Genomic DNA, 21,712 nt, shown 5'->3' on the forward strand with positions numbered 1-21,712 from the left:
ACAATACAGGTGCAAGAAAAGGTTTTAATCCCACATGAGTCATCGGTGACCAGAAATGAATTATTGCACGTTGGCTTCACCTCCTTTTGTCCGGTAAACGTTCTAGTATTCCTGGCACCGAGGAAAGAGAATGCGCGAGTGGTTTGGCGCATCTCCACCGAGCTCTCTCTAACTCCAATACCTGTTTATCTTCAAAACACAGACCACACAGTTACTCCGCTCCCCATAATGTGGGAGGGCCTGAGCCGTGAAACTAAGTGAACGGCGAAGCCCCCCCCCCTGTATTGTCAGAATACTTTTTCTAACTGATAGAAAAAAAATACTTTGTTTTTGATAAAGTGTGCAACTTGGCAGTTTTGGATGTTTCGAAGTGCTTTAAATAACAGTTGTTGCACAATTTGCAGTACTGGGTTTATCAACCAGGGAACAATGAAAGTCCGAGTTGGCCAGGCCCAGGATTAAATCTCGTGACATAGTTGGCTGCACCAGAAGTCAAGACAGAGCAAGTGATTGGCTTACTAAGCCATCTAGCTGGTGACCTCTTTCTACGTACGTAGGGATGTTTTTGTCTTCCTGTTGCCTCTATTTGTCCCCCAGCTGTCCTAACTCTGGTTTTACTCAGTGCAGTTATGGAAGGTGTCCTACCAGCTCCCCATCAGTGATGGACGTCGATGTGGCGGACCCATAGAACCCTGATGACCTCAGTGTTCCCATCCTTAACCCTCAAAACAACCTCCCATTTGCTGCAGAGGAGCAAAGGGAAAACAGCAAAAAGCACTATTTCTTTCCCACCATGCGCTTGACTTCTTAAAGCCGAATGTAGAGAGCACGTTCTCAAAGGAGACCAAAGCAATGTCACTAACATCAATCAGCGCAAGGTATATCGCCCCTCCTTGCTGGAGCTGAGAGGAAGGGTGCACTTTTCAGAAAACCAATTGCTTTTCTACATAATGACAGATTTCACTATCTGTGCTCCACAATAGTGGCCAGGCATCTGCATCTAAAAGTTGGATTCCCCTGATAGAGCATTCAAGTCAAGAGATGCAGTCAAAGCGCCACCCATTTTCCACTCAAACATTTAGGTAAACGCAGGAAAACAAACAAAATAAAAACGCCCTGCATTTGTTAAATCTCCTGATACTGGAACTCCTCTGTGCTCTTGTTTTCACGAATGGCTACCATCACTAAGTCTCTCTCAAATAATTAAATCCCAGATGCCTTTGTATGCAGAGAATCTGCCATTTTCTTCCTTAGGGCAAGGCCCTGAAATCATGCAAAAGTCTTGGTGCACTTACACTATGGTGCGGACATTACAGACCTGCATGTACATAAGAGTGTCAATTTTAGAGATGACACTGAGGCAACGGATGTATGTCAGTACAACGCGATCTTTTAGATCGCGGTACTTGACATCGCAGGTTTTACAACGCAAGTCGTTACAACGACTTGCGTTGGAGGGCGCGGATTTAGGAATTTTTTAATTTTATATTCCAACACCAGTCCCCGTAACAGTAGGGAAGGTGTTGGACTATAAAATTAAAACATTCCTTATCCCACAGCGCCATCCAGCGCAAGTCGTAGTAACGACTTGCGTTGTAATAGCTGCGGGGAAAAGGTCGTGCGGTGTAAACACCGCGTTGTAAACGACGTTTCCCGAGGCAACAGAAGAAGTGAAATGGAGAAAAAAATATGGTCTCAAGAAATTCATTAATCTCGTGGATTAAACATTGATTGACTGGTGAGTCTTGGTTGAGTCTAACTCTATATACCAGTCCGCTGCAACTGGACATACACAGACAGGATCATTCTTAAAAATCCGTCCTAACCAATCACATCTTGTTTCTACTATAACACGTAGTCCCTCAAAAAAGTACTGTCATTTAATCTGTGTAGGAGTCTAGCCATGCACATTTCTGCATTACCTCTTTGTAGCCATGCACGCCTATAAAACCTTCACTTGAAATAAATAATATGAAAAAAATATGGGTGTGTGAAAATTGTTTCATAGAGACGTACACGTGACTTTCAGTGGCTTTATTTAGGGTGGTACAATCCTCTTGAATTGTGTGCATCACTTTATTACCACAGTTGAGGGGAAATGTTTTCATTTTAGGATTAGTCGCATCCAGTGAAGTTCTTGGCTCGATGAGAGCTCGGCAATTGAATTATGGTGCTCAAAAGTGTTTAGAATGTAAGAATAATTCAAACTTGCCTGTCACCGTTGACTGTTGGGGAAGAGAAACGACCCTGGGCAACAGGCAATTCAAAATAACGGCCGCAGATGTGCTCGCGAGCCTCCAGAGCACTTAATAACTTGTGACAGCAAGTCATTTGTACTAAAACTGGGACAAAGAATCCATTGTTTCCATGTATGAAATAAGAGTTTTCTTGCGTGCCAGGGCAGGTTGTTGTCCATCGCACGAACTGTGTGTGTGTGTGTGTGTGTCCACCACATACTCTGTATCCCTCATTGATTGCAGCTGAACCCTTTCCTCTGTCTTCCAGTTTGTGTGCACTGTCATCGCCATCCTGCTGCACTACTTCTACATGAGCACCTTCGCCTGGATGTTCGTGGAAGGCCTCCATATCTACCGCATGCTAACTGAAGTGCGCAACATCAACGCTGGCCACATGAGGTTCTACTACGTGGTTGGATGGGGCATCCCGGCCATTATCACAGGTACGCCGTTACAGCTCTGTAGCACTATCCGGAGGTGTTTAGCATCCCCATGCTTATCCTTGCAACCTCCATTTATGAAGAAAGATAAGTGCTGAGGGTGGATTACAGTACTGTGGCATTTTACTCTCCCATGTGCTCACGTACAGTCTATACGCGACGCAGCAATTCTCATTTCTCACCTTGTTAAGCGGACGCTGGCAGCACCCACAGAGGGTCTGATCTCACCCCCTCAATGCACTCAAAATGGACACTCTGTTTTTTCTATCTCAGCACTATCACTAGTTACGATACTGATGCGCACTTGACTCTTCAGTTACTCAACACGCACATGACTTGGATAATCCAATAATACACTGCATCCAGAAACTCTGTGGTAAGGACTATCCCAGCAGACTTGCCTCTTCCATAAGACCTTTGGGTGGCCATTCACTTCACTCAACACATATTTTGCTTATGTACCTCACTCATGCAACTCATTCAGTCACTCCAGTTAAGCACAGGGATACTCTCATCAGTGTGGTACCTAACATAGCTGCAACCTCCAATTATGAACCCAATCCTTCAACCTCAACACTCCCTCAATGTGCATTCCTCCAATTACAAATTTAAACTTGCTCCACTAACTCAGTAATCTGCTCACTTTTTGGTAACTTTTCTTTGTACCAGCATTTGATCACATGTCTGTAGATTGTTTGTTATTCGGTTATTTTGTGTGCCTTGCCTTACCATTTGCCCATCTATTTTTTCTTTGTCAGGCTGCATGGCATTCTATGGATGCATGCACTACAGCCTTAATTTAGCCTGTTTGAGAGTCTTTTTAATGTATGCAAAGTGGGGAACATAAATTATAGCTGTGGGGGTAATAGAGCTGTATGTGAGCCAGATGATGGGTGAGATACCATGCACGAAGTAGAAGAAATAGTTAGCTGTGGTGGAGCCATCTTCCGGAAGGACTAGATGAGACCCAACAGCAAAGATCTGCAGAAGAAGAAAATAAATGCGGAGTGGGTAGATGTGGGTAAAGAAATCGAAAGGAATTAGAGGGATGGCAAATCACGTGGAGGCAAACCGAAGACATAGGTGAGGAACTCGGAGCACAGAAAAGAACATGTTGCAAACAAGCATTGGCTAAGCCAATATTGTTTGCTTTCCATTTGGCTTTGCAATAGTTTTTGCTGACGTGGTTCAGCATCATGGGGGGAAAAAGACTACAGCTCTATTGCCAATTTTTCAACAGCGCTGGTACAAATAGGAAAAATAAAATCGGGATGATGCATATATGCTCATGCATTCTGACACTTGTGCGTTTATGCATCATGATGCAATCAATGGCTGCCCAGCATCAAAAAGAAACTATAGCTACAACTGAGAGGGGGATGGTTTAGGAAGTAAGGGACATGCTGAAAGGGATGTGGGTACTAACACAGAGAGCATAGGGTCAGGGATTTTAGTCTGGAAGCAGCCGGTCTAAAGTGTTACAAGAGGAAGACAAGCGTTGACATAGCTAAAAGGTCTAGGATCAGCAAGCTGGTGCAGCACTTATTATTTTAATTATCTCTTTATTACAAGCATAAGTCACAAAAATAAAGAGAGAAAAAAGCTGCCACTTAAGCTTGGCTTTCACACGCTTGCAATAAATACTTGAAATTAAAAAACACATTTGGCAATTTTACTAATGATGTTTTTGTAAAGCAAATAAAAAGGTTACTGTTGTGCCATCTGCGGGTTTTGTAAAATAAGATAAAAGTTTGAAGCAAGGGTGTCGCTAAAGAAAAGGAAAATATTTTTAGGCGTTTGTGAACAACGTGCGCAGACTTTGTGCAGTCACTCAAAATAAAGGCAGCCAATGTGTAAAGCGGGCTGACTTGCTGCCCTAAGCGGTATGCGGTGGTTGGCAGGACCAAAATATGAATATAAACTAAACAGACCAATAAATGAAGCCCACTGACCAAAAGTCCGTCTATGTATGTATTTATGCATTATGTTTTGGAAAAACAATAGCCCGACAACCAACTCAAGCTGTCTCAATGGCCAGACCAACAAAAAGTAATTCTCTTCTGTGGATTTGTGGAAGAATAGGAGTAATCTAATCAAAAAGATGGTTAAGAAACTGTACTTCAGGGTGAGCGACAAATCCAAGAACAAGAAGAAACATAATTGATTATGAAGCAAGCTAAGCACATAAGATTTACAAGAAAACAAACTAATGGTATTGTCCACAACAACAGATGGCTAGAAGCTGTCTGTAGGAGAGACCTGAAAAGGTATTCTAGCACTGCCTCTCAGTACAGCATGAGAAGAAGCAGAGGCCGCAAACCCAACTGATTGTTGACATTTTTAAAGTCCTGTCGCAGAAGGAGATCCATTCAACTTTGTTCCAAAATCACAGTGGAGCACTCTTAATTACTTGTAGCATACAACAGATGATGGTTATTTTGGAAAACAGCTCTTAGATAATACAGCAACACAATAAAAAACACTTTCCAGAGTCCTGTAGTTTATATGATATCATGAACACTTAAAAAAATAAAATACCAGAATAATACATTGATTCTTTAAAATAACTGCTGCTTTCAGACTGCACCGAAGACAGTAGTGGGTGATCTCTCCCAAGGGGGAACCAAGAGGCTGTGTTAACATTTGTGAACCCATAGTTTTGTATAATTTATTTTTACATGTTGGCACATTCAGCTTAATGCTCCATTTCCACATTTTCAAGAATTTTGGAAGGAAGGTTTTGTAGAAAGGAAGCATTTTTGTATTGTGCGGTCTTTCAGTTGGGCGGCACGATATTCAGGCATTTCTACAATTAATATGCCATTCTGCTTTTATCGTTATTTAAAATAATCATCCGATTTTCACACTGGTTAAATTTGTAGTTAATGGTTATTAAGCTAACCGTGCTTAATTAGCTGAAATGAGATTAATGGCACCTGGCAGATGCTGCATTGTGGCTGCTCAGGCCCTAAAGCAAAATATACTCATTCATGTGTTACAGCAAACACAGCTTTGTGTCGATTTAAGCTGCATTACATGGTCTGTATGGATCACTGTTTATATGGCTAATGGTGGAACACCAAAGTGGCAATCATCCAAGTGAGCGATGAATATCTTTTGTCAATTAAACCTTCCTTGCTTAAGGTGCATTAAGTACGGCGGCCATTTTGAGCCAGTAAGACTGGATTATCATGCCTGTCTTTAGGCTGTGTTTGATGTTCAGTTTTTGCTGCAAGATACTGAATGTGTTGTTCTAAATAAGGACACAGTACAGGATCACAGAACATATCTAGACAAGTAACAGCAAAGAAAGACTAATTTATGTGCAAATAGCTAGAGTTACAACATGTCTTATGTCGCACACTGGTAACGCATGTGATGGGGTGCTCCACGAGCACAGTCTTCTCCTTGCTTTAAGAAAGGACCCACATAACAAAGATACATGATAGGTGAATTTTCCTTACTTATTTCCTCTCCAAAAAACAACTTTTGCCTTCAAAACAATGCATACTCCATATGCGAGACCACTATTACAACCCTCCGTGTATCTTTTTCTAAAACGACAGTGTGTGACTGGTGAAGGGTTCCTGTTGTGCTCCCCTCCATGAGGCCCATTTAAATACCTGTTAGGGGTATGATGAATTGATGAGCATGTTTTTGAGTAGTCCTCACTTGAGTGACACTGTGTGGGGCGAAAAATTATGTATTGATTTTTATATCACTGTGTTTGCAGGGATTGGTGTAAATGTCTTTGTTGCACAACACTTTTGTCACATAAACATTTGCACAGAGCATTAATGACCATCGGATAACTCTGATCAACTGTGTAGGTGTGTGTCTCATTTCTTTTGATACGTATCTTCGCACAGTCATAAACAGACAGGACTCGACGCTTTATGCAAGTATATAAAGGACGTGCATGAGCGTGTGCATTTGAATGAATGTGAAAGGATCACTATTAACAATAGTGTTCCATATATAGGGGCCAAATTAGGCAACATTACAAGCCAGGATGTAGCTGCTCAAGAAATCTGTGGACCTTGTATGTGGCTGAAGATGAACAGCTGAAACATGTCGACCAGTGGGATGTAGAATTGATAAATATCCACAACTCCCAATGTTCAATGCTTTTAATATTCCTTAGAGTCGAGCCAATAAATAATTTTGATAATCTATAGGACATTTTAACTATTTGTGACGGGGGCCCATATAACACCACAAGGAGCCATTCTTACTTCCATTAAAAGAATTCCCAAACATTTGGGAGCCCATCTGTCCCTCTAAAAAATTGCGACCTAGGTTGGTGAGTGAGGGTTTGGTACCAATTTTTTGTTGTGAACCCCACATCTTCTTATCGAGAGTATACAGTTTGTAAATACGTCTGGGTACTCCCGCATCCAGTCTGTTCATTTGATTTGGTTATGAAAATGTTCTGTAAAGAACTGTGTATGCAGACTTGAACAGCTGATTGTTTCTGACTTATGCATTTACTTGCAGACATTACAGAATCAATGCACAGGCCATACACGTCGATGCAAGTCGGCCTTTTGCATAAAAATAAGGACTGCTGTGATGCACTTTTCGTGAGTGTTATTTGATGCACTTTTCCTTTGTTTTTAGTCACTCGTGAGGAAAGCTGTGAAATGTGTGCACTGACAACCAAACGCATGCATATGGTTTCACAGTGTTCATGAGCCAGCTAACACTCGGGAGGAAAAACTGCACTGGAGCATTAGTGAAGGGAAAGCAGGAAACACTATGAATCTCGCGACCGGTTGCAGTGCTGCAGCTAGTGGCATAAATGGTTCGCTTTCCAAAACAATCTCACATACTTATTCACATAGTTATTCTGTAGATGCAGAAATACCAAGATGGCCCAGCTGAAAAAATCCGCGTTAGCTGGGATGTGGAACTTTAATGAGGCTTAGGAGGGCCAGAAAGTGATGGTAAGACTTGTTAAAAACAGCAATGTTAAGCACTCTGTGACTTGGGCATCCCATTCTAGGTAAAGAAAACACGTCACAGGACGACACAAAACAAATGATGACTTTTGGTTGATAATTAAATACTGAGCTCGGCATCAATGGGGAAACATCCTTTACAACGCAACTTTTACCACGCAGTGCCTTTACGACGCAACTTTTACAACGCAAACCATTACAACGCATTGCGCTGGGGGGCGCTCTAGGATAGGGAATAGATTTAATTTACTATCCAACACCTTCCCTACTATCCACGGGGACTGGAGTTGGAATAGTAAATTAAACTATTCACTATCCAGCGACCCAAAGCACTATGCGTTGTAAAGGTATTCGTTGTAAAGGTATTCGTTGTAAATACCGCGTTGTAAAGGCATGCGTGGTAAAAGCATGCGTTGTAATGTCATACATCCGCATCAATGCCATGAAGAAGTACAAAATGTATGGGGATGAAACACATTGTTTGATGACGCAGAGATATAAAATATAAAGCTTATAATGCAAGATTCTTTAAATTAACTTGAAGAAACATCATAAGAAATCTTTGACCCAGTTTTTCCAAATTGAAAGGGCTTTTTACCACGTACAATGTGATTGCTTATACAGTACAGCACAAAACGCTGCAGCCTTTGTAAGGCTAATAATCAGGAACTACACGATTTAATGATAAGAAAAATAGTTTGCAAAATCCTAGGAGTAACAGCATCATTTCTAGTTAGATTTAACCCTTTGTAAAAAACAAAACAAGATCTCCGTATCAATCAACATGCTATTTCTGTTTCTACTCTTTCCATGCAGGTTCTGTTTTTCCATGGTTTGGAATGTCTGTAGATTGCAGTCTGACTAGAAACAAACACCGGCTGGCGGGATATTTGGAGACTTAACAAACTGTGGCCATGTTGTGGTTTTGATAAAACCATGTGTAGCTTTTCTTCTTTCGATTACAATGCCATCTGGTTTCATGCATATCGAGGAGGGCTCCGCATAGGTTATAAAGTGTAGATGTCTTACCCAATCACGCAACACATTTATTCTTGTGCACTTTTGCCCGAGTTGTTTTTCTCGAGCTCGGTGTGTCCTGAAGGGAGTGAAAGAAATGCAGAATGGAATGTGCAGGTACGGGAGTGACAGATTCTAATCGTTGCTTGTGGCTAAACACCCTTCAAACAAGGCATGCACGATGGTCTGCGGTCTACTGTATAAATATAGATTTTGCAAAGAATCGCTCATATCAGTGGGGGCGAATCCGGGCTGCTAAGTGAGCAGGTTTCACTGAGTGTGCATTTAAGGTTTGGGAATCATGCGAACTTGGCATGCAGATCTTCCCCGAAGACACATCTGTTCTTTTAGAAAGCATCCTGCTTAGCTGCATCATGCCTTCTATGTCGTGACATATTCCTGGCTCTCCGTGAATGCCATGCATTGTGAGGTCTCTTCTGTCCTTACAGAGATGGTACAGCAGCATCATTCGTTTCCGAGAATATTGATCGTTCGGTCTTATTATGCTGACTTTGTTAAAGAGACAGCGTAAATAGCCCTGAGGCAGTGGCGGCTCCTCTGCTATGGCGGAGGAGCGTCGCCCCACTGCTTTCAAGCAGTGCGAGAAGAGGAAACATAAAATGATAATAACTTTTAGTTATTATCATGTTATGTTTCCTGTCTCTTTGCCGGCAGGTGGGTGTGAGGGGCTGCTCTGCTCTCGGAGGAGGGCAGGGGTGGAGTAGTTTGCCCTTTCCGAAGTGCGCAATGACTGTTTCGTCAGCCCTGTCGGGCCGCCCAACCCAGTCATGCACACTTTCCCAGTTCTCCAGGCAGGCTGCATTACTGCATGGAGAACAAGCCCAGGCTCCCATTTCCTGGTTTAGCATCTCACCAGGACGCACAAAACCAATCACAACGCTGCATTGCAGCATTGTGATTGGTCAGTGGGGCCTGGCTGTGCTTCCGTCAGAGAAGAGCATTAGCGCAGACGCAGGACTCAGCACAAAGATAAGTTTATTTATTTTTGTTTTTAATGATTTTTTTAAAAAAATGTGCACAACCGATCCACAACACCCCCCTGCCCACATCCCAGTCCATCTGATTTTGCACACTATGCCACCTGAACCCAGCCATATGCAAATCTGTCTTGACCCTGCTCCAATTAGAATAGTCCTGCTTGAATTGCCAGGTGAAGCCACCTCTGAACTGGAGCAAAAGCAGCCCAAGGCCAGTTTCATCCTGATTGGGGCTCATCATTCGGATTCTGTTTGGCTCCAGTGGCAGATTGTGCACGGAAACCAGTCTGTTGCATTTAGGGCATCACACTGAAGTATACACACAAACTGATGGATGGAATGCTTGAATTAATCTCACTGGTAATTACTTGGACTGTTTCAAATTCCATTGTTCGTTTGCACACCATGCCATCTCAGTATGTATCCAGCCATATGCAAATTAGACTTGGCTGTGCTCCAATAGGAGCAGTCCAACCCAAGCTGCCAGATCAGGTGCTCCTTGAACCAAAATTCAACCAGTCGTAGACTGGCTTTACCCTGATTGGGGCTCATCTGTCGGCCGCAACTTTGCTCCAGTGGCACAGTGAACAGGGGACCCATGTCTGTGCTTACCAGTCGAACTTAGGGCATCACATTGAAGTATACGAATAAGTGGTGGATGGAATGATTGAATTGATCTCAGCCACTGGTATTTACTTGGCCCACATCCCAGTCCATCTGATCTTGCATACCATGCCACGGCAGGTTGGACCCAGCCATATGCAAATCAGTCTTTACCCTACTCCAATAAGACTAGTCCTGGCTGAACTGCCAGGTGAGGCCACCCCTGAACTGAAACAAAAGCAGCCCAAGACCATTTTCACCCTGACTGAGGCTCATCATTCGGATGCAGTTAGGCTCCAGTGGCAGATGGTGCATGGGAACCAGCCTTGGAAAACCTGTTGCACTTAGGGCATCACACTGAAGTATGCACACAAACTGATGGATTAAATGATTTCATTAATGTCACTGGCAATTACCTGAGCTGTATCAAATTCCATCGTTAATTAGCCCACTTTGCCATCTCTGTATGGACCCAGCCACATACTAATTCGTCTTGGCTCTGCTCCATCAGAAGCAGTCCAAACCGAGCTGCCAGACCCGGTCCTCCTTGAACCAGAGCACAACCAGCCCAAGACTGGTTTTATCCTAGTTGCGGCTCATCAGTTGTGTGCAGCTTGGCTGGCTTCAGTGGCACTGTCAGCATGGAACCCATGTCTGTGCATACTTGTCGAACTTTAGAGTGTCATACTGAAGTATACAAAAAGTGATGTAAGTAATGTTTGCATTAATCTCAACCACGGGTAATTAATTGGGGCCACATACCAGTCCATTGTTATTTTGCACACCAGGCAACCTCAGTTTGGCATGCAGAATAAAACTTAGGGTAAGGCTTTTAACCTATTTTCTGTGATGCATCTTCTCAGAAATAGCTTTATTTGAAATGTATAGCTCACGAAGGGGAGTAGATGTCAGAGTTGATCTTAATAAACCCCATTAGCAAGAGTTATGTGACCTTTAATTACACTATCAACCAAACACAGGTCTCAAATAGAGATGTACAAAATGTCTGCAATTTGAGTTTGTGTAATTACAATTTTGGAAATATTATGCAAAATGCAAAGCTGGCATTTGGTGACATGTTTTAGTTGAAAATGAACACAAAGATGCATTTTGCAGCGAAAAAGGTGCAACAAAAAGTAGCATTACAAATAGTAGAGGCTTACGTTATAATTGTTAATATTGTTTCTGTGCACTCGCGCTCAATTTTTGTGGTGTAAATATTGCATAATAGCGTAATTTCTCGTAGCAAATATAATACAACATTTCCAAGAATATGCCAGCGTAATGGAAAGTTTTCCCTGGCCTAGTACCAACCAGATCCATTCCTTCTAATGTTTGCAAAACAAGTTCGTCCTTTTGAGGGTACCCACCTCCCCATGTTCTCAAGCAGTATATATGGATGGTCATGTATTTGTATGGCCTGAACCCAGCTAAGAAGCAAGGCAAGGCAGGGTGAATTCTTACTGCTAACTGATGACGTATTATTTTCTAACGATGAGGAAAAGGTGGCAAGCCTGATAAATACAGAGGTGCTATTTCAATTTCTTGTTGCAGAATGGGAAGAGACCTGACTTTTCTATTGCATTCTCTTTTCAGGTGTGCAAATGGTTTGACTTTCCATGTTATGCGGATGTGGCTAATGTCATAGTTAGTGTTTTGATATGGGATGCTAAGTCACCAGTTGATGCAAGCAGATTGGGAGTCATCACCGCTCTGAGGATGTCCTTGATGTCTCATTTTAAATGTGCCATGCAAATCAGAAAGCCATGGAGCTCCTTTACCGAAAAATAAATGGGGAAAATGACTAATGGTCTCGCCTACCCTTGCCATAAAACCCCATGCTTTGTTGGAGTATAATATCTCCAGTGGTGGTGAAGTGTCACATTTTTAGCAGTGCAAGTCTGCCGATGTATGTTAATCGTGTAGTGTTATGCTCAAATGCCCTTCTTCCTTTCTCCTGGGGTGGCTAGCTGCCACTTGTAAATTAATTCCTTTGCAATTGAAGGTTCACATCCTGCTATCTTCATTGGTGATAGGACAACATCATCTTTCCTAACAAAAAAACAAGTGTTGCTTGTGAAGTTAATGTATTGTAGCAAATAAAACTGAAGATACATGCCCAGTGTTGATTAGGACAGGTGTTAAATAAACTCTTCATATGAGAAAATCAAAATGGTTCCAGTTTCTCAGTTAGGTGCTATGAACTTGGGGTGGTGTTATGCTACTGATACCCTAGGTTGGCTTCAATACTGTTTTGTGGTACTCTTCAGATCCACGAGGCACACAACTATCCCTAGTTAAAATGCCTTCTAAGGACAAGTCCAGGGAGCCATACCCGCAAACTGGATAACCATCTCTAAAGGTGCTGTTTGAAAAAATACTCTGCACATTCACTGCCAATGCCTAATCTCTGTGCGGCACTATTTTGATATGGGCCAAGACTCTCATGCCTTCTTTCATAGAGGACACAGTGCACGTGACCATGGTTTCTCCACTCCAGGAAGCACCACATCATCAAAATTGTCTCTCTTCAGACCAATCTCTCGGTCTTCACCTCATTCATACCATAATGGCACATCCAACCTCCCTTTATCTAGAATAGTTGGATGCCCTGTGTGCCAATCTACTAAATAAAGATTTTTTGCCCACCATAAAGATCCAGTTTTCATTAGTTTTTAATCGGAATAAACACCCCTAAGTGATGCAGTCTTGACTTTCCATGAGTCTGCATGATAGGAGGCCAGGAACTGTTTCAAGGATCACTAAATTGAGTAACATGCACCTACCCTTACACAGCAGCCTATCGAACTGTTGAGGCTTATCACTAAATGAGTTCCCAATAAGCCAAAGCTTCTTCTGTCGACAACTTGAGTGCGGAGAGCTACTCAAGGAGAGCAGCCTTCAGGGAGAGGGCCTGGGCTAAACTCTAAAAGAGCTGCAAGCCTCCGTTGTTAAGCAACTGCCGGGGCTGGTGAGGCTGAGTCGGCGGTTGACAGATCTTCACTGACTGTGTGTGCAGTAATGAACTACTTGGTCACTTCATCAAAACCTTAGTGCAAAAGTCAGTGGCACAATGTAATCATCAAATGCTGTTGCCCTGAATTTTTACAGTATCCCTCGCAATAGACCGCTAAAGCTGCCTGTAGCCAGACTCTAAAAGGGTTTCAATCTTTGCTGTAGATCTTATACAACATAGCATATTAGCAAGGTAATTCTTTTATTTTTATTTTAACCAGACTCTCATATTTTCACATGATCATTGTTGCATGATTTAGATACCAAATATTTTAAGGGCTTAGCAAATGTGCAAGGCTCTTAATTCCCAACTAGACACTTGGCTCGGTTCTAGCGCGGCTCACCTGTTAATTTGCAGGCTTGCCCACCTCGCTTTATGGACTATTTTGGGTAAAGTAGCTGCTGAAAGAATATGCATGCAATGAAGAAGAGTTTTATACTTGTGTGCTTTTGGAGAAAATATGTATAAAAACAGAAGATAGCAGTATGCGAAGAAATGTTGAATAAGCAAATAGAGGGCAAAAACATAAGACACATAAGCACCTTATTAAAATACACACTCAAAACCCTTCTCGCTGAAAAAACCCACAGGACCCCCCCATTTTACTTGATTCATTTCCCCCTATGCTTTTATTCAGCAGACATAGGGTAGGGTTGTCCTAAAGCCTTTCACTATCGTTCTTAAAGGCAATTGTAGAATTTCCAGCTGGTCTCAATGGGCTTTGACACAAGGAGGTTTGTGGACCGAGTTCCCTTTAAAGTGCCTCCATGCAGCCTCCCATCAGGACAGGTCATAGTGAGGATGAGGATGATGTAAATCCGTATTTGTTTTTGTAAAGCGCGAACTACTCACCCTTACGGGTCTCAAGGCACTGGGGGCCGTCGTGGAAATTAAGTGAGCTATTTCCTAGAGTCACATGGTGCTGAGCTGAGTTGCCGCCAGAGCCGGGGATCGAACCGTGAACCCTGTGCTCCGAAGTCAGCTGCCCTGGTCTGATCGCTGCACAGGACATGCAGCGCAAAAAGAGGGGGAGGAGGAAGGTTCTTGCCTTCTTTTGTTGCATTTAACAGCCTAAGGCAAGGAGGAGGGGCTGGAGTTGGACATGCATATTTTACATGGCGCGTCATACTCTATTGTAGGATGCCAATGCGTGTTTTCAGATGGCTAGCGTGCTATACCATGGGTGAGTGTGTGGTTGGCAGAATGTTGTATTTGTTGTGATCCTATGTAGGAAGTATTTTGGTTTTGTGCAGGAGTAATTAGGGAGGTGCTCTTGTCATGCGGCACAGCGCCTTTCAGTGTAATATAGTAGGATGCTATGATAGTGAAGGATGCAACCTATGATTGTAACTAGCATCTGGTTATAATTTACTCTGCAGTGTCTTTGTATTGTTTGATCATTTCTATTATACTAGAGACTGGGATCTACCTGGATTGGCTGTGTTGTGGATAGCCCTATTGGGGTGGGACTTGAGCGTTAAACATCTAGAGAGCTACGCAGCACCAACCTAGACCTACTGGCAGTAGGGTGCTAGATATGTGTACACCAAAAAGAGGGTAATCGGGGAAAGTCCTTTAATCCATATGGCAACATGTCAAAGACAAGTAAGTAGAATGATACCAAGTTGGCAAGAATAGGAGTTGATGCCATGGGAAGGTGCCATGCACCTTTTTTTATACTGCCCACTGCTGTACTAATGCACCACTTCAGCAAGGAGAGAACTGGGAGAGCAAGGTTGGCGGCCTGTGCTGAAATTTTGCAATCTTTGAAAGGCCCAGATTTCACCTTGACATGTCATGCGGAGACGATAAACATTCTGAGCAGGGCTTCATGCCCCAAGACCCCCTCTAATGTTCGGTTAAGCGAGCATTAGTTGGGTCATGGCTCAGACCCTGGCCAGACTGACTGACACCCTGCACATATGATAGGGAGAGACAAAGCGCATGGCAAGTTGCTACCCATCACTTTTTCTTAGATCCAAGAAACCCTTTCTCTTTAAAATATACATGGGCAGGCACCCTCCTGCCCTTATAGTATTTACTCGCTGACAGTTTGCACTTTAGTAGAAGGTAATGTTATTTCTGGGTTGAAAAGAGACATTGTGGTGAAAGGAAACCTGTCCTGCATCCATTGTTTTGGCTAGAACTACATTATGGTACAGCTCTTTTAGATCTATTTGTATTTAATGTTAGCCTGGCTGTTGTGTGACCCATGCCCTCTTTTCCTGCAAGGTTGAGAGCTGAACAAGCCAACAGAGAGCAATGCGTGCACTTTTGCCAAACTATTTGGTGCTTTCTTGTTTATTTAAAAATACTATTTAATGAACATTATTTGAGCAATACATGCTCAAGAAATACTAAGCAGAATGTCAAACTGGTGTTCAAGTTGGTCAAACAATGATCTCCATTCTCATTGTGTTGGTTTTTGTCTTGTTTATTTTATGATTTAGGCCTTGCAGTGGGGCTGGATCCACAAGGGTATGGGAACCCAGACTTCTGCTGGCTTTCTGTGCACGACACCCTGATTTGGAGCTTTGCTGGACCCATCGTAGTGGTAGTGACTGTAAGTATAGTAAACCCACACTGACTTCAGAACACTGGACCTTTTAAACGCTACCTAACTTGATCGACAATGACTGCACGTGCTTTTGCACAGACCAAGACATTGTGTGACTCGAGACTAATCACTTAATGTCACATTATGTCACTCTCAAAGAATATTGAAAAAGCACTATGATTTTTATGCCTTACCTAAGGGTGCCAGTGAAAGTGTTGATAATAGCTTAGAAAACTCGACTTCTGCAATAGGAGGTATTTCAGCCTACTGTAATTTTTATTGGTCACTTACAAACATTGTGCATTTTTGCCACAGGGTCATTTGATGAGTGGTAACGTTATTTTCTCTTTCCTGCTATTTGACATGCTAAGGAACAAAGAAAGAGAGAAAGAAAATATTTTAGGTTGGGTTAGGTTAACAGGCAATGCTCCAAATACTCAGAAACCACCATTGTGTAATATTCAAAACACTTACAGGCCAGATCGGTGGGACTGCCATTGAATGAAATACTCCAAAATAATCTGTAATACATACATTGAAAGATGTATTTTGCTTTTTTCTCCCAGGTCAATATTATCATTTTCATCTTGGCAGCAAAAGCATCGTGTGGACGAAGGCAGCGGACATTTGAAAAAACTGGAGTCATGTAAGTTTGAATATAGTGCTTTTTTTCCAAAGTGAAAGTCAGGGAGGTTCTCGTGTCAGATTTGCTGCACTTTAGATGGACGGAGGATGCCAGCTAGTGGAGAATGCATGATGTTGTGGATTGTTAGTTCGGTCCGCCATTTCACGATGCGGGGTGCTCTGATGTGTTAGGGTGCTTTTTTAAAGGGAGTAAGTAAAAGGTTATTGATTGATTCCTAAAGATCATTACAATGTGTATTAGTAAGACAGTTACTACAGTCATCACAACATTACATCAATTAAAAACAGGCCAACATAAAGTTTATGCAACCATTAGAAGTCTTATCAATTACCTGCTATTCTTAAAATTAACAATACCACCAATAGGGAGAATTAATCATAAGCAGCAATGCCAACATTCAACCAGTTAGTTCATTAAAGTAATATGGACTTTGGTATCAGGATTTATAGCAGATTGCTGCTAAAATGCTCAAGCCGTCAGTGCATACTAACAGTTGTTAAACAAAATAATCACCTAAAAGAAATGCTAGACCGAAAATAGTTTCAAGTTGGTATTATGGTACATTTAGGTTTGTCAATCTAATCCAAGCATTGCAACTAGGGCAATCTTTCTAAACCGTTTCAAGGTTCAGGTAATGAAAGGAATACAAACAATTTAGACCTCAAAATCAAAAGGTCCAACAATGGTAAGCCTAAGCCATCGATGCCATCGACTCTGGTACAGACGATGCAAGTTTATGTTAAAATACATAAAGTTCAACAGATCATTCTAAGTATTATATCTATTAATTTCACCTATCATAATGTTGGTCAAAAAAGAAATTTTTCATAAGCAGAGAGGCTATTACTAAATAATAATAATATCCAAAATAAAGCATATAAGTCGTGTCAGTTAGGACCAAAATCATGCTACCAGATTCTGCAGCATTACACAGTTCATCCTTGGGTGGCCAGGATTTAAGCAGAATTCATCATGTTCTAAGCCAGTGTAAAAAAACTTCACCAGCCGGCACATTACCTGAATTGTCCTGCCAGATAAACTGATTTTGACAGCTTTGTGGCATGTTCTCTTCTGCTACAAAAAATAATGGTTTTAGCAGGATTAGTAGTGCCTGTAATAATCATGGGCAAGTACAGATTATGTGCGATAAGGATACATTATCATAACCACATAATCTGCAGTAAGATGTTGACCATTGTTGAATCCACCTTAGTATACCGTCCTTAGCGAAGTATCTGCCAACTCTCAACCTTAGAAACCTGGCCTTCATATGAGCTGATAAATGAGAACTTAAATAGGGCTGGACCTCAAGTTAATTGTATGTATGATAGCAGTCCAAGCATGCTTCCTCCCTGTCCCTTCTTTGTGTGCTGCGAAAGAGAATTGTTTTGTTATGCGGTTTAAAAAGGTTTTTAAACTGGATTTATTAAATGTTTGGAATCCAGATAGTTGTAAAGGGGGTGTTATTCAGGCAAATGTGGCCCCTGCAGCCCTACTAAGCTACCTCCAAAGGGAATACATGTTATGCGCCCAAGAAGAAAAATGCTTCTGTTCAAATAAGATGTTCTCGTTAGCAGTGTTTTTGAATGATTTTCCAGTAGTTTGCCCTTTTGATGCCTTTTGTTTTGAATATTTTAATGATTTTGTGAGTGTCTCTAATACTGCAGAGTGATTCATATTGTTTTTCCACAGTTCTGTTCTCCGGACAGCCTTCCTCCTGCTTCTGCTGATCAGCGCCACATGGTTACTTGGTCTGATGGCAGTGAACAGTGACGTCATGACGTTCCATTACCTATTTGCCATCTTCAGTTGTATGCAGGTAGAGCATGTTTCCTTATCGTGTCCTTGGACCCTATCTGTGCACGTTTGTCTCATAGGAGCAGCAGGTGATTGTTCTCAATATCTCGCTCTATTGCTCTATTGCAACAAAATACATTTATACTCTTTGTGGCAACAGAGTTAGAAAGGTTTACCTGAGAAGATAATATAGTATGGATGTCGGATCGTGCACCGCTTTTATTCCTTAAGTTTGCTTTTTTTTCGTGCCTCCAGGGCTCGCTCCCCGTCTGGAGTGATGCTTGATAAACCTCTGATAGCAGCTATACCTAGTTGGGTGTAGCTGTCCCCCTGGGCACCGATTTGTGCTGCGTAACCAGCTCTGAGTTCAACAAATTTCTACTTCAAATGATTAAGACATGATGCTTCTTCAAAATAAATTGATTATTCAATATCGTCTGGCATTTCTTAAAATAATAGTTGCTAGAGATTCTAATCTAGCCTTCAAGAGTTATACAATCGAATAGTTTTAACGGTTTCTATGCTGGGATAGTGCTCTGCGCGGCTATCGCTAGTAGTTGTTATCTATCACGTGTTCCGTTTAAAAAACGGCGGTTCTGTTTAACAAAACGGCATTGCTTAATTTTATGGAACTCGCCGAAAGCGCTGACTAATTTCTATGGAGCTTGGTTTGGTCTAAAAAGGAACGGAATTGAAGTAATTCTTACGCGCTTGTGGAGCCTTACTTTAATCGCTTAACCGCTCACCTCGGCGTTTGTTACGTCCCGCTCTGCTGCTTGACTCTCTGTTTCTGCTCTCTTCCGGTATTTCGGAGTTCGCGCATGCGTACTTTTAACATATTCGTGGCTGTATATTTTTTTGTTTCCTCTCTAACTCTAATATTTATAAATAACAAAGAAATTCGGTACGTTCATTCAGTCCGCCTTGTAAATCCAGTAATTCTCCTGTTTTAGTAGCTTCGTTTTGTTCAAGGAACCTTCTGTTCTGGGTAGTGTTTCTAAGACACACACTCTTAGTTGGCCGAATTTCTTTGTTATTTATAAATATTTATGCTTTGGTTTAGATTCACATTAGATGACCTAAACACATGATTTAAAATGATCTAAATTGATTGAATTAGCTGTTCAGCAGTATTAGAACACAGTGGTAGCGAGCACTGGGGTAGATCGACTTAACATTGTAAACTCAATAAAGTTAGAGAGGAAACAAAAAAATATACAGCCACGAATATGTTAAAAGTACGCATGCGCGAACTCCGAAATACCGGAAGAGAGCAGAAACAGAGAGTCAAGCAGCAGAGCGGGACGTAACAAACGCCGAGGTGAGCGGTTAAGCGATTAAAGTAAGGCTCCACAAGCGCGTAAGAATTACTTCAATTCCGTTCCTTTTTAGAAGGAACCAAGCTCCATAGAAATTAGTCAGCGCTTTCGGCGAGTTCCATAAAATAAAGCAATGCCGTTTTGTTAAACAGAACCGCCGTTTTTTAAACGGAACACGTGATAGATAACAACTACTAGCGATAGCCGCGCAGAGCACTATCCCAGCATAGAAACCGTTTAAACTATTCGATTGTATAACTCTTGAAGGCTAGATTAGAATCTCTAGCAACTATTATTTTAAGAAATGCCAGACGATATTGTTAAAAAGCAGCATAAGTAAACGAGATATGAATTCATTGAAACAACGAAGGTTAATGTGATGTATGTTTTCTTTGATTATTGTAGATTAATTATTTCCCTGATGAAGGCAGTAATGACTGCCGAAATGCATTGGATTTCATGAGAAATAAATGAAACTATGGAATAATCAATTTATTTTGAAGAAGCATCATGTCTTAATCATTTGAAGTAGAAATTTGTTGAACTCAGAGCTGGTTACGCAGCACAAATCGGTGCCCAGGGGGACAGCTACACCCAACTAGGTATAGCTGCTATCAGAGGTTTACCTGAGAAGATACCTGATCTTGGAGAAGTGTGGCTCAACGGTTAGAGGCGACAGATCCGGAGGCTGAGGTTGGCCCGGGACCAGGGTTCAATTCCCGACGCGGCCGGGTGCAGGACCAGTGTCAGCGGGCCCGATCAATCTCGCCTCGGTGCCACTCTAACCATGGGGTCCCACGCTGCAACTCTGGGCAATAGCTTGCTTAATCTCCACTCTGGCCCCACCACCGCCGGGGATGCCTGGCTTCACCTTGGGGATGCCCAGTAAAGGGACCATCTCACAGGGAAAGCCAGGATGGGTTCCCCAGTGGTACAGCGCTGGGACGCTCCAGGGTAACCACGCGCTCTATAAATCCAACATTCATTCATTCATCTAATTTAACCATTGGATAAATCGCAGGTGACAAATTTTGCGCAAAAGATTTTAAATAGAAAAAGAAAAGGTAATCAGTATGAATATAAGGACCCGTAGACAAAGGAAAAATATGACTTGTAGCAGCTTGTAGCTTGAGACGCCAAACGCGCTGTATTCACGCTATGCATGTACTTTAATTGCACTGTAAGAAGAAGAGCAAACTGTGTATGTCTTGATGTACGCGGATGCAAACAATCTGACACTGAAATACTGCATCAATGTTTTAAAGTTCGCCTTACTGTCGCACTATTATCATAGTTGGAAAAAACGTTCAGTCCGATGTTGTTTGTATGTTGAACATTTGCGGTTTTAGGATATGGATGCTGGGTGAATGAAACTAAATAAGAGCTTTGGATGTGGGTGGATGTATCTGTATGACAAAACTAGATATCCGTGAAATGCTTTTCTTTGGACATGGGATTTATAACTATTTGATCATCATACACACATTAATTAAAGTGGCATGGAATGTAAGAGAAGGAAAAGACTTCAAACACTTTTCAATGAACACCAACTGAAAATGTAGTGATGCTCAATGCCAAGCTTCCACCCTATAGTTCTGCACCCACCCAGTAGGGTTCTGCTTGCTCTGGGCACTTTCTTGGAGTTACCGCTCACGAAGACAGATATCTGTAGAAGAACAGTGTGTTAGGTCTAATTCTGATTCTCGTTGTTTAATGGTAATAATAAATTAGACCTAGAAGCCAAAGCTTTTCAGCCATGGCAGGTTTTGGGCACTGCGTTTTCCTAGATTAGCTTCATGCTGTCAAAGAAAACTCTGTTAACTGCAGAGATTACAATCCAGATTTATTTGCTTCAAGAAATTGTAAATGTCTGATGTTCATATATTTCATTGTGTCTCAGACAACCCTTATATACATCCTTTTCTTTTTTTTTTAACAAAGTTTTATATTGCGCAAACTTGACCTGATATCGGGTATTAGAGCGCTTTACATAGCACCAGCTGTGTTACATGAGGACACATTCATTTTTGTTGGGCACAGGGAGATTAAGTGATTTGCCCAGAATCACAGGATGTTCAGCGTCATTGCCGAGACTCGAACCCGGTTCCCCAAATTCGAGGT

At 41.9% G+C, this 21,712-nt stretch overlaps 1 protein-coding gene across 3 annotated transcripts in view; it reads left to right on the forward strand.

The window, feature by feature from the left end:
* The window catches only part of CELSR1 (cadherin EGF LAG seven-pass G-type receptor 1), a 543,153-nt gene that overhangs the window by 489,111 nt on the left and 32,330 nt on the right, over positions 1-21,712 (forward strand). For all 3 annotated transcript variants that reach the window (XM_078679766.1, XM_078679759.1, XM_078679776.1), the window contains exons 25-28: positions 2,506-2,680; positions 15,723-15,835; positions 16,396-16,475; positions 18,168-18,294. In XM_078679766.1, the coding sequence (XP_078535892.1) occupies positions 2,506-2,680; positions 15,723-15,835; positions 16,396-16,475; positions 18,168-18,294 (495 nt within the window). The remainder of the gene's footprint in view (positions 1-2,505; positions 2,681-15,722; positions 15,836-16,395; positions 16,476-18,167; positions 18,295-21,712) is intronic.

Source organism: Lissotriton helveticus, chromosome 1_1 (assembly GCF_964261635.1).
Source record: "Lissotriton helveticus chromosome 1_1, aLisHel1.1, whole genome shotgun sequence".
NCBI classification, from domain to species: Eukaryota; Metazoa; Chordata; class Amphibia; order Caudata; family Salamandridae; genus Lissotriton; species Lissotriton helveticus.